This window comes from Marmota monax, unplaced genomic scaffold, assembly GCF_021218885.2.
Source record: "Marmota monax isolate L192 unplaced genomic scaffold, Marmota_monax_Labrador192_F-V1.1 WCK01_AAM20220418_F8-fsc00062, whole genome shotgun sequence".
Lineage (NCBI taxonomy): Eukaryota > Metazoa > Chordata > Mammalia > Rodentia > Sciuridae > Marmota > Marmota monax.
Window position 1 is genome coordinate 5,835,150 of NW_026695221.1, and position 13,914 is coordinate 5,849,063.

At 41.3% G+C, this 13,914-nt stretch overlaps 2 protein-coding genes across 7 annotated transcripts in view; one reads left to right on the top strand and one right to left on the bottom strand.

Moving 5' to 3' along the window:
- Nfrkb (nuclear factor related to kappaB binding protein) overlaps positions 1-10,047 on the top strand; it is a 33,961-nt gene extending 23,914 nt beyond the window's left edge. For all 6 annotated transcript variants that reach the window (XM_046432620.2, XM_046432623.2, XM_046432624.2 and 3 more), the window contains 5 exons: positions 546-758; positions 3,361-4,128; positions 7,171-7,277; positions 8,394-8,529; positions 8,641-10,047. In XM_046432620.2, the coding sequence (XP_046288576.1) occupies positions 546-758; positions 3,361-4,128; positions 7,171-7,277; positions 8,394-8,529; positions 8,641-8,766 (1,350 nt within the window). In that variant the 3' untranslated portion in view covers positions 8,767-10,047. The remainder of the gene's footprint in view (positions 1-545; positions 759-3,360; positions 4,129-7,170; positions 7,278-8,393; positions 8,530-8,640) is intronic.
- A 2,214-nt stretch (positions 10,048-12,261) lies between these two features.
- Positions 12,262-13,914, bottom strand: part of Tmem45b (transmembrane protein 45B) — a 28,639-nt gene continuing 26,986 nt past the window's right edge. Inside the window, exon 6 of the mRNA XM_046432625.2 lies at positions 12,262-13,222. Coding sequence (XP_046288581.1) covers positions 13,108-13,222 — 115 coding nt within the window. The 3' untranslated portion in view covers positions 12,262-13,107. The remainder of the gene's footprint in view (positions 13,223-13,914) is intronic.

A 13,914-nucleotide genomic window follows, 5' to 3' on the forward strand; every position in this document is an offset into this window, starting at 1 on the left:
ATAAAATTCACTAAGATAACGCATTTTATGTTTAAAGCCTTGTAAGCATTTTTAGATACTGTTTTACATGTTGGAAATCAGACTTTCAGAGAAGTTCAGTAATTTCCCATTGTTCAAACAATAGTACCCTTGTATAGGTGGGATATAAATCTAATAAACCTTTTAGTTTAAATCTCAGGCTCCTTCCATTGTGCCTCAGCCGTGTGTCTTGGGTATCCCAATGACTATCTGTATGATTGTACAGAAGATTTTTATCCTCTTTACTTCATTTTTCTCTTATTGTATATAAAAGGAGAATATATGCCCTGAATATGTAGGAATAACCAGATGCTAAATGTAAAGATGTTCTGAAAATTAAGGTGTTTTATACAAATACAGGAAATTTGCAGTGTCTGTTTCAGAGAGTGTTGAGCCTTGAACACTGAGAGAGTAATAGTACTTTTAGAAGAAAATTCTTGGGTGGTGACACATGGGGAGATCCTGCCTTGGAGTGCTGATTTCCATCTCAGGGTCTAATTGACCTCTCTGCCTCACACCTTGAACAGGCAGTCATGGCCACTGTTCCAATCAAAGCACAAACTGGGGCACCCAGTGTACAGCGGCCTGGACCCATGCAGACAGGGCTTACGGTGACAAGTCTCCCTGCTGCAGCCAGCCCTGTGAGCAAGCCAGCCACAAGTTCCCCTGGGAGCTCGGCTCCAAGTGCCTCTACAACTGCAGTCATTCAAAATGTTACAGGACAGAACATCATCAAGCAGGTACGTGGAATTCTCCAGGTGGTTCTTTTTTTTTTTTTTGTCCCAAAACAAAAACCTCAGGCTGGAGGTCCTGAACAGACAGATGTCTGTGGAAAAAAGATTTGTCATCTTGGGCTCTTTGTTTATAGGTTCTTCAAGTATGTTTCCATTCAAGGCAGTTGCAATTTCTGTGGATGCTCAAGGGAGGTCTTCCATTTCTTTCCATATAATTTAGTATTTGGTAATAGTTTATGGATTTAGTGAGACTCTTCAAGGACTTATTTAAACTCCCATGGCCATATTCTAATTGGCTTTTCAGTTTACACCAGTAATGGTAGAATACATTTGTATTGGCAAACTAGTAGAAATATTGACAGGAGTGCTTCCTGTGTATCTGTACCATGCCTTGTATTTTATAGATGTTAGTGGTTTATTTCTCAAGCACTGGAGGGTGATAGACACTTCTGTTATTCTCATTTTATAAATGAAGAAGTGGAGTTATATAACAATGAAGAAGCCTTTTCATTCAGCAGTTGTTCACTGTCTCTTGTGGCAGGCACTATGTGAAGGATTGGGGATTTAGTAGTCTGTTAAGTAGACTGAGCCCTGCCTTTGTGGAATTTGTGTTCTCGGAGGGCGAGGAGACAGATAAGTACATCAGAGTCAGAGAATAAGAGATGCTGTGAGGGGCTTGGGATATAGCTCAGTTGGTAGCACAAGGCCATGGGTTCAATCCCCAGCACCATATACACACATACACACACACACACAAAAGAGAGATGCTGTGAGGCTCAGTAGACAGGGCAGTGTTGGAGAATGGTAGTGTGCTAATTTCATCCACGACGATGGGAGTTGGCCTCTATGAGGAGATGAAATTTGAGCGAGGCAAATGAAGTTGGTGTGCTATGGTTACGATGATGACTGGGAGATAAAGCATTCCAGGCTTAGGCATGGAAAGTGAATACATTTGAGAAACAGCAGGAAAGCTGTAACTGGTTTACTGGTTTACAAGTGAGCAAGCATGAACATATGGCTCAAGCATGGTAGCTCAAGAAAAGGGAGTTGAAAATGGCCCCCATGGGCTTTGGTTGCAGTGACTGGATAGATAGTGGTCTCATTTACCAAGATGCAAGAAAATTGAGGTGTAGGGACTGCAAGGCAGACAGAAAAGTGTGCTCATGCAGGAGAAAGCAGTGCTTATATTGGGTGTGGTGAAGAGTGTAAGAAGAGACTCATTGTATGTAGTTGAATAAATGCGACGAGTTCCAGGGGCTTTTTGGGAATGGCTTCAAAAGAGTGTAAGATGATGAAGCAGAGTTAGTGAATATAAGTAATTTTTAGAGAAATTTTGCTTTTCTGAGAACTGGGTTGGAGTGGAATGTGAAGGGGAATTGAGTGAAGCAAGGAGGGCAGTATGGAGCAGAGCCAGGGTTGTTTGTATTTAGGGTGTCCAGTGTCATGGCATGTCTGTGTGGCAATGGTCCAGTAGAGGGGCCATAGAGAAGAAGGTTCTGAGCAGGCTAAAGGGGTTGATCTGTTACACATGGAGCATTTGACTTTCCCTTTGAGTTGATATGAACCCACGGAGTCTGGCTCTAGAGCCTGTGCTGCAGATACCTCACCACACTACTACTCTCAAAATAAAGGTGATCCAACCATAAATAGAATAAAATGTACTTGAGACTGATGGGGAAATACTGTTATATACAGATGTAATTATGTTGAATAGTAATGATAGCATTGTGATTTTTTTTAAATTTTTTTTTTATTTTAAAAAGTCCTTTCCTAGGTTAGGGATATATAGATAAGTCTTTTTAGAATTTTTTATTTGTTCTTTTTAGTTATATATGACAATAGAATCTCTTTTGATATATTATACAAACATGGAATATATCTTACTCTAATTAGGATCCCAGTCTTGTGGATATACACAATATTGAGATTCACTGTGGTGTATTCATATATATATATATATACACACACACACACATATACACACACAGGAAATTATGTCAGATTCATTCCACTGTCTTCCCTATTCTCCCTTCCTTCCCTTCATTCCTCTTGGTCTAATCTATTGAACTTCTGTATAGATAAAGTCTTTTTTTGTTTGTTTGTTTTAGTATATTTAGTTGTTGATGAACCGTTATTTAGTTTATTTATTTATATGTGATGCTGAGAATTGAACCCAGTGCCTCACACATGCCAGGCAAGCACTGTACCACTGAACCACAACCCCCGCCCTATAGATAAGTCTTGATTAGTAAAATGATCAATCTTGGATAGACTTTAGAATATTCCAGTTCCTAGGGGCTGAGGATGTAAGTGTGGCTTAGTGATAAGGCCCTGGGTTTAAACCCCAACGTCTACTCCCCCCCAAAATTACAGTTCCTCTCTTCTACCCTTCTCTCCCCAAGGTGGGAAAGGATACAAAGTGATTACTTATGAAGGTGGGAGAAGGGGGTGTGCTGTGCTCTTCTCTACTTTTGTGCCTGTTTATTATTTTCAAAATAAAAAGGTAAAGATATATGAAACATACATGAAATAGAGGTTTGCTTAATTTTATTGTGTGATCAGTCAGCATCATGCACCCCTTCATTAATGCTATATCTCCCCCATACAGGTGGCCATCACTGGGCAGCTTGGTGTGAAGCCCCAGACAGGCAACAGCATCCCACTCACAGCCACAAACTTCCGTATTCAGGGTAAGGATGTACTGCGACTGCCGCCCTCTTCCATCACCACAGATGCCAAGGGCCAGACGGTTCTTCGAATCACACCGGACATGATGGCCACATTGGCTAAGTCCCAGGTTACCACAGTAAAATTGACTCAGGACCTCTTCGGGACAGGAGGTGGTACTGCAGGCAAAGGCATCTCTGCCACCTTACATGTCACTTCCAATCCAGTCCATGCAACTGATAGCCCTGCCAAGGCCAGTTCAGCCAATGCTCCTTCATCTGCTCCAGCAGGCACCACTGTGGTCAAAGTGACTCCCGACCTCAAGCCAGCAGAGCCCTCCAGTTCAGCTTTTCGCTTGATGCCAGCCCTTGGTGTGAGTGTGGCAGATCAGAAGGGAAAAAATACAGTGGCCTCTTCAGAAGCGAAGCCAGCTGCCACAATTCGCATCGTGCAGGGCCTGGGAGTAATGCCTCCCAAAGCAGGCCAGACCATCACTGTTGCAGCCCATGCCAAGCAAGGGGCCTCAGTGGCCAGTGGGTCTGGAACTGTTCATTCTTCAGCAGTATCCTTGCCCAGTATGAATGCTGCTGTGTCCAAGACTGTGGCTGTAGCTTCTGGGGCTGCAAACACACCCATCAGCATCGGGACAGGAGCCCCCACTGTGCGGCAGGTCCCCGTCAGCACCACGGTTGTGTCCACGTCCCAGGCTGTGAGTAATGTCAGTGGTAAAGAGTATCCCTCTCTTCAGGAAATCTCTTAAGGTTGTTAGCTTCCCATCCCTCAGGAGACTCACTAGGACCAAAGAAATGTCTTTGTAGGTATGGAAATTAGAAGTCCTGTCTGTATTCTTTTCTTTGATCCAAATGGATTTATGTATTTTTATGAACCACATTTTATAATGGTATAGTTCATGCATACGTTCTTACACAAAATTGTAAGAATGATGCTAACAGTATAGAGTAAAATGTAAAATTTCTTTCATCCCTCTACCAGTTCTTCGTTTATAACTGCTAATTATTATTAGTAACACAGCATTTATCCTATGAGTCCTTTTCCTGTGTATTTTCATATATGTATACACATAATTTAAGGAAAAAAAAATCTACAAGAGCCCTTACTCTTTTCTTTCTTTTTTTTTTTTTTTTATAAAGAAGTCTTAGGGATCCTACACCACAGAGAGAGATACTGGCTACATCCTTTCTGATGATGTAGCGATCCATAGAAGGGATTGTGTTAATATATATCCAAGCCAGACGATGTGGCACACACCTCTAATCTCAGTGGCTCAGGAGCCTGAGGCAAGAGGATCATGAGTTCAGTCAGTCTCACCAACTTAGTGGGGTGTTTAGCAACTCAGTGAGATCCTTTCTCTAAGTAAAATATAAAAAGGGACTGGGGATGTGGCTCAGTGGTTGAGTGCCCCTGGCTGCAATCCCCAGTACCAAAAAAAAAGAATACAGTTTCCACTTTCCCAGTACCACTGTGAATGTTGTGGTGTGTGTGTTTGAATATGTATGTATTTCTGGGTTGTTTGTATTTAGGGTGGAGATTGTGAGTAGGAGGCACAGTGAGGCACAATTGGAGGCTTTGATACTCTAGTTGTGCTGTCAGAAAGGCCACACAATTGTTCTCATCAGCAAATCTCCAACCCTAACCAGAGCTGGCTGGTTCAAGTTAGAAGGCTGTTTAACTTTATGTTCCTGTCTTACTAGTGGAAAGGGCGTTCCTTTTCAATTTTGTTTCCCTGATCATGAGTGAGGTTGAGCATACATCATATAGAGATTGGCATGTGCTCTTTAGTGGAGAAGAAATTTTTGCTTGTTTTTGAGGGAAGGGAGGTATTTGACTTTTTTTTATATTGTTCGAGGTGGCCCTTTTTATGTGTATAGAATATATTTCAGTCTGTCATCTTTCATCCTTGCATTTGGTACCTCTCACTTTATAGGTATTTACAATATTGTTGATTAAATCTTATTAACATTTTACGTATTCTAGGTTTTGTGCCTGTGCCTACCTTTCTCCAGAGTTATAAAGATAACTAAGAATTTTATTTTTATAAAATTATGAGTTTAAAAAAGTATCTATAAGTGATTGTCCATTTAAAACATAATTCTGTATCATGAAGTAGGGATCTCATTTCATATTTTCAAATTATCCCCAAATCATCAACCAGTTTATCCTTTTCTCACCAACTTGAAATGATTTGTTTATTATGAACTAACTCCCCATATCAACCTCAACGTGTTTCTAGATGTGTGTTTTCTTTGGTCTTGGAGTAAGGAGGCACCGTTCTAGTGTATGGAAGATATAAAACATGTTTTTATTTTTCTAAGCAAGCTACATAGGAAAAGCATAATAATTTGGGATAAAAGCCAAGGTGATGAAGGAAGACGGATATACATGTTCTTAAACAACACCACCAAAAAAACCTTACATAATGTGGTTAAGGGAAAATAATTATATAAGTTTCCAAATCACAAAGGGTAAAGTTAAGGAAGTGAGGAAACCGTGCTTACCCAATGTACCTCTGCCCTCTTGAATCTTCCTCCTGACACCAAAAGGTCCTACCCAGTGGCATCTCCCTGTGTCACTCAGACATTCAGTGTAGGTAAATATAACTGGCTAATCCAGCCCTAGCTACGGAAATAGTTAGAATTATATGCATGCCCATCTGTGTCTTTGCTTAGCTTCTTATCAGCTGTCCCCTCTTTTTTTTTTTTTTTTTTTTGGTGGTGGTTCTGGAGATTGAACCCAGGGCATTGTTCTACCACTGAACTATATTCCTGGTCCTTTTTGTGTTTTATTTTGAAATAAATTGCTAAGTTGCCCAGGCTGGCCTTGATCCTGGTATCTTCCTGCCTCAGTCTCTGGAGTTGCTGGGATTACAGGTGTGCACCACCACTCCTGACTCAACCACCCCTCTTGAATTTTTTAAAAAAATTAAATTTACTACATAGAAATAGTATTACTGGGCTGGGGAGTATAGCTCAGTGGGATGTGCATGAGGCCTTGGGTTCCATCCCCAGCACTGCCCAAAACAAATTGTATTATTAAACATGTATTAGAAACCAGGCAGTTTGGGAACCGGTGACCATTGTATCCCTCCCAGAACCCTTAATATATTGGCCTTTACTCTTTTTTTCATCTAGGTTCTTACTTAGCTAGTAAGTTTAGTGGACTTTTCACTTGGTTGAGTTTATTACTGGTGTCCCCTAACTGACCTCTCTTATCTTGGAAAAACAGAAAGCACTTGGAGAATGTGACTTGTTCTTTATCCTGCATGCCTGGCTGTTTGTTCCCCCTCAGTGAGCCTGCATTCCAGTGAGGGGGTAGCTGTGTCCTTTCTCTGTTAACTCTTGGGCTTCTTGCTCCTTCCTCATGTGTGTTCCACCTCATAGTTACTGGGTCCCCAGCAGTGTACCATATGTTGGGGGATACTGAGATGCTTAAGCCTCTCCTCCTAGGGGCTCAAAACCTAGGACTGTAGTGAGTGAACACACACTTTACTATGTAGTTCAGGTACAGGTTTTATACCCATGAAAGAAGATTGTAAGATGATAACAGGCCAGGTGACACTTTACTACCAGTGTGAACCCTTTTATGTAGGGTTGCCTGGGCCCTGACCTCAGAATATTTGGATTGTGGTAAAAAATAGGGACTGAAAGTGCTCCTCACTTCTTTTTCTCTGTAATGATGCTTGGTGGTCTTCCTTTCTTCTATTCCTCAAAAGCCAATTTCTTTTTCTCTGCAGGGGAAGCTACCTACACGGATCACAGTTCCACTGTCTGTGATTAGCCAGCCAATGAAGGGCAAGAGTGTGGTCACAGCCCCTATCATCAAAGGCAACCTGGGAGCCAAGTGAGTCTGTTTGTAGTGAAGGAGCATCCTCAGGGGTGGAGGTGGGGATGGAATATAATATCAGTCCTTGTCACAGAATGGGATGGCAGCTGGTATTTCTGTGTCCCCCACACCAATGCTCATCAATAATTGCCATGCTCATCAACAATATTTATTGAACATGTAGTACTGTTTTAGGTACTCTAATTAAAATAGACAAAAATCTGTACTGCTTTCAAACATAGATTGCAGGATGGGGTGAGGAATAATTTTAAAAAACCTAATGCATCAAGTGATAGAAGAGGAGTGTGAAGCACCTGCCTTTGACGTTTGAGCTTTGAACCCAGGACAGTTCGGAGGATGATGACTTCCTGTGACCCTGACTTAATCATGATGAAGGGCAGGATGAAATCAAGTCTACCACTATCAAACCAGCTATGTGACATGGCTGTTTGAGGGAGGGCTTCATTTTCTTTTTTTGTTTTTGTTTTTATTTTTGGGGGGGAACCAGGGATTGAACCCAGGGACATTTTACCACTGAGGCACACCCCCAGCCCTTTTTATTTTTTATTTTGATGTAGCGTCTCACTAGGTTGCTTACAGCCTCACTAAGTTGCTGAGTCTGGCATTGAACCTGTAGTTCTGTGTCACCCTCCCAAGCTGTTGGGATTACAGGCGTGTGCCACCATGCCCAGCTCATTTTCTTGTTTTAAGAGTTGAGGTTTTGCTATGTTGCCCAGGCTGACTCTGAACTTCTGGATTCAAGTGGTCCTCCTGTCTCAGCCTCCTGAATAGCTGGGACTGTGGTGCACAACACTACATCTGGCTCAGGAGGTGTTTTTGCAAGGAGCACACACCCTTCTGGGCTGTGTCTTCCTCCTGGTTAGGGTACAGATATAGAGTCTAGGACCATTTTATCCAGAGTGCCAGGGCCTTCTGTGCTCACCCTTTTCTGCATGGGAAGCATAGAAGCTGGAAGAAGGGTGATCTTAGCAGCTTTTGTCCATGTGAATCCAGAATGCTGGAGTTTTGACTGAACACCAGACCTGCCTGTTTTCCTTCATTGCACAACCTAAATCCAGGGCAGACCACTATCCCATGATATGGTTATACCTTACTCCTGCTTTCCCTCCACAGCCTGAGTGGGTTGGGCCGCAATATCATCCTCACCACCATGCCAGCAGGTACTAAGCTCATTGCTGGCAATAAGCCTGTTAGTTTCCTCACTGCCCAGCAGTTGCAGCAACTTCAGCAGCAAGGTCAGGCCACACAGGTAAGGTCCAAGGCAGACTCTTGGCCACATCAGACTTTTCTGTTTCCTTTACTGTTCTTAACTGATGCACCTACTTGTAGTCCACTGACCAGACCTTCTCTTTGCAAACAGGTGCGCATCCAGACTGTCCCCGCATCTCATCTCCAGCAGGGCACAGCTTCTGGTTCCTCCAAAGCAGTCTCCACTGTTGTTGTGACCACAGCTCCATCTCCTAAACAGGCACCTGAACAGCAGTGATTGTGACAGAGGTGGCTTCCATAAAAGATCACTCCTGGTCTGCCCTGGCTAAAAGAAAGGGAGCACGGAGGTTTCGTTATTCCTCCAAGCTTGTCTGTTAAAGGCAGGCTAGTGGGGAGGATAGAAATGGCCTTGATTCTGCTGCCATACACCACACTGGAGCCCTAAGAATGGTTTACTCCAGGTTCCTGAGTCTGCTCTCTACCAATCTAGGAGAAGATTCTGTCAACAGTCGTGGAAAGTCATGGTTCCATCATTCAAGCCAAAGTTCTCTCCTGAGAGTAGGATGCCCAGGGAAGGCTTACTATTTAGAGTGGGCAAGCAGTGTGTAAGCCTTGTTCTAAGGGTTGTATTTTTTAGTTTCTGGTTTTCTTTGTGACTTGTGGTCTAGATATGAGTTTTGTGTTCTGAAAATTTTGTGTAACTTATTTTTTTAAAGAGCCTATTGCACTCTTCATCAAATAGAAATGTGAGCTTTAGCTCCCCTCTAAAATGACCACTTGTTTTTTTGACCAGAATGAGAATCCTAGCCAGTTGGTGGCTGATTTGATAACTACATTGTAGTTGAGAGTCTATGAGATGAAAAAAAACATAGAAGTTAAGTAGTGTGGATTCCCCAAAATGGGATTGTTCTGGCATCACCTCTTTGTTGGGATCTTGATTGTGGTCCTACCTTCGTCTGCCCAGTGGGCAGAGTACAGTGACAGAGACTTTGCAGCACCAACTTTGTTGCATTTCGAAGATTGTGCATTCTGTTTTGTTCTAGAGCTGGAGTCACAAACCCCAGGCTCTTGGGCCCAACCACCAGTTTTTGTAAATAAAGTTTTATTGGAACATAGCCCACACCCATTTGTTTATATAGTATTTATGGCTGCTTTCAAGTTAGCAGGCAGAATTGAGTAGATGTCATAGAGACTGTATGGCTCTCAAGCCTGAAGTGATACTTTTATAACCCTTTAAGAAAAAGTATGTTGATCTCTGGCAGGAGAAACAGCAGGTGGAAAGTTGGCAGTGTGCAGGGTTAGGCACTACCAGCTTCAGAAGAGGTTAGTCTGGATTTGAATTTATTTATTCCTGGTTATTGCAGTCCTCAGCCACTTTCGGCTATAAGTGGAGCTCAGAATGGTATTTTAAAATGTCCTAAGTACTTAAGGAACTGGTCATTTATAACATATGCCTCACCTATCATGGGGCAGGGGTGGTAGGAATGCTTTTTTGCAGTGATAGGGCTTCCCTACCTCTCTTAGAAATTATTCATATTATTAAAAAATTTATCTTGAACCTGTGGACTGTTAGTGATGGTCTTATATAGGATCTGGGTGGGAAAGTAGAGCTGGAGGACACAGAATGGAAGTGGCCTGGTTTAGATGGTAGCTATGTTGCAGGTGGGCATTAGGCAAGGTGCTGAGAAAGAGAAAAAGGTTAGAGTGACTTGGTGGTTACCCAGTGGTTTTACAATTTCATATAGCAGTTCTGTAAAATAGATGTATCAGCCCCCTTTTAGCTGTGAGAAGATGAGTATGACTGAAGATTAAAAATAGAACCAAGGTGAAAACTCAGACTTCTGATCTTAAGATTCCTTCTCTACTGCATTCTTAAGGGGAGGATGGCTAGGATGTATCATGATGGGCGTTGGGGACAATCAGAGTTGGAAGGTGGGAACCCTAAATTCCAGAGGGCAGAGGAGACAGGTAAGATAGAACTCTTGATGGGTGTATGGAAGACTGGCACAGAAATAAGACTGGAAATGGTGAGAGGTAGAGACTAGAGGGAGGGAACAACAGGGTACTTTACTTGAGTGAAGGAGAGTTCATCTGTGTTTTATAATATAGAGATCATTATTTCTAAGAGTCACTTTTCACATAGGAAGCCATGTGACATGTGGCACGAAAGAGAAAAAGAAATTTGAGATATTCTGTCTGAGATATTTATTGCTGGTTAAAAACAAACCTCTTCTGAATTTACTTAACAAATGATGCCATAAAAGTAGCGCTGGCATTCAGCTGAAGCCCTATCCTACATGTTAATCTGCTGAAGTTATCTAACTGCTTTGTGCTACAGATGTGTGTGTTCTAGAGAGCAGGGATGTGAAGTACAGGCCTGTTCCAGGATGTCAGTGTGGCTTGACTCCCTGGGAAATCTAATATTGGCACTATTCAGCCTGATGGTGGAATAGCATAGAGTGAGAGTTGTTCATGGTGATAGCACCAGTATTTGTACCATATATGCTTCCTTCACATGTAGGCTTCAGGACTCCAGGTGATGGGGCAGCTGTGGTGGGGAACAGTTCTTGAAATCTGGCGACAGCCATTAAGCTGGTTGATAGAGATTGGTAAAATTATTCAGACAACATATCCAAGAGAGGAGTTGATGAACAACATCATGATCCATTTGTACTTTAGTATCATATCTAAGAATGTTTATGCCAGGGTTGATCACTTCCATTAAGGTGTTCCAAACCATGATGTGAGGCTTGCATCAAAATAAATTTTAATATCTTATATCCGATTTTCACACCTCAACTACTCACTCTAGAGAGTATTACATTTCTTAGTCTACCCCTTAAAACAACAACAAAACCCCAAAAGTATATCTTTCCTGTGAAAATAAAACAGAAACTAAGTTCTTCTTCCCACCTCCAGTCCCTATGAAAAATGCATATTTTACATTAATTGCTAATAATGAGTCCTTCAATACTTTGTTTTTTGAATGGGGGTTACCAGAGGTGCTTTACCATTGAGCAATATCCCCAGTCCTTTTTTATATTTTATTCTGAGACAGGATCTTACTAAGTTGCTTAGGGCCTCATTAAGTTGCTGGGGCTGGCTTCAAATTTGTAATCCTCCTGCCTCAGCCTCCTGAGCTGCTGGGATTACAGACTGCACCACTGTGCCTGGCACTGTTTGTTGAATGTTTGAGTTCCCATTCAGCTGGCAACACCAAGGTAGATGGTAAAATGGGATCCAGCTCTCTATAATAACTGAATCAATGTTTTTAGTAGCTCATTTTTAATCCCTAAGTTTTGGCTTCAATTTTGAAAGACAGCTGTGAGAACCAAATGAGAGAATGCATCTCATCCAGAAAATGCTGTACAAATAAAAGGTGTTAGGTGGTCTCTTAAGACCCTTCAGCTTTATGCTAGTTCACTTTTATTTGCCTGTAAAACTTCATATACTTAATTATCTATGTTCTTTTCTCCTTTTCATTGCCTTTGCACTGTTTTCTGTACCTGGAGTAAGCTCTTTGTAGGACAGACTCCCTATAGAAACAACTCTCTTGCTTCCTCTATCATGGTTCGTACTTACCTCTCAAAGCCCCACCACACTGTGTAAATGCCTACACTGTCTTCCCCTAACACTAGACTGTCAGCTTGCTGAACACATATTTCATTACTTGGGACAACCATTTCAGATCTGGTGCAAAGTAGACATTTAATAAATATCTGTTGAAAGAATTTTTTTTTTTTTTTAAAAGAAAAAAGATCTGGAACCAAGATTATATAATATCAAGATTTTATATTACTAATTCAGAATTCATATCTTTTGCTTTCAGCTATGTTGAAATTCAAGGCGTTCCATAACCTGATGTTTTTCTCTGTACCTCACTGTACAGATTTCATTTTGGCACCCTCTTTTGGGTGACTTTAGAAGTCAAAACAGCTGAGTTCCACAAGCCTGGCTGGGCTACTAATTAACTTCCTGTTTAAAAAAAAAAAAAAAAATATATATATATATATATATATATATCTTTGGCCTAATTTTGTCCCTTATCAATGGAGGCATTGCAGTGCTCTGTTACGATTAGTTAGAAAATGTTTAACAAGTAATATTTAAAATATTTAAAATTTGCTTGTAAATTGCTTTACTTAAAAAAAATACAAGTTAGAATTATAGCTTTAAAGTAAAAGCACTGTCATTCACATGTGTCCTGATGTTTTTCCAGTAAGAAAATACCTGTTTTCTTGAAGGAAAAGCAGCATGATGTCTTGCTGGACTCATTATTTCATTCACGAGGTTATTTCCTGTTTTAGGTTTTCAGTCTTTGATTTCTCTATACAGATGCACAGGCTTGTTACTTACAGGTATTACCTCATTTCTCTTTATGAAAGATATTACACTAACACAGACTAAGTTAACTTATGTTTAAGAATCCAAACAGCAAAATATACAAAACATCAGAGGCCTAATTTCCTGTACTAGAGCCTCCAGCCTTGTATTAAATGAGGAGGTACAAATGTATGGAGCCTTAGGAGCAGACCAAGGTAAGCCTCAAAATGAGGGAATAAGCTATATTCACTCCTTGGGGGCTCAAAGGGATAGGAGGTCTCCTAAACTCCATGGCCTAATCTCGTTCCTCATCTGAGCCACTCAAAAGTGCAGTCTGGTAAGTGTGATTGGACTTCAGTGTCTGAATCCCAATAATTTCTCCTCCATGTTTCTTTATCCGTGTCAGAAGGCTGTAATAGAAAAAACAATGAGGTCCAATCAGATTAGGCAGAAAAAGATCCTTCCTCATCTGAGGATTTAAAAACACCTATTGGTTCTTAAAGCATTTTCTTCACATCTCTATCAAATATTGTGATATGTGTTTATATATCTGACACCTCAGACAATACTCAGTGTGACTGAAATGTCATAATTGAGCTCAAATTCAGCTCTTTCACTGACCAGGGAGTAGACTGATGGTAACCATGACTATAACTCATTTCTGTTTGGTCTGTTATGGACTCTTCTGGGTGTAGTGTGTTTGCTTTGGGTCTAGGGAAATAAGCACCTAGGAAAAAAGGAGGGGCAGCTACAACAGCCATAGAACTGTAAAACCATATGCTGTAAGTCATCCTTGTACTGCAAGGCACTGACATTTACTGGTTGGATGACCTTGGTCAAGTTACTCAGTCTTGAAACTTTGATTTCCCCATCTGTAAAACATTAACAGTTCATCATAAAGCTATAGAGCAAAGTGGGGTAATACAGTGTTGAGAGTTATCTATGCCTGTGACACAGTGAGTACGTGGGAGTTAATAGCTATTACAGTCTGTATACTGCTAAGAAGCACTCTAGAGAGCACTTTCTGCCTCGGCATATTTTTGATAGTCATAACATTTCTGGCAAGTAGGCAAAACAAGTCCAGAAATAGAAGAGGGGTCCC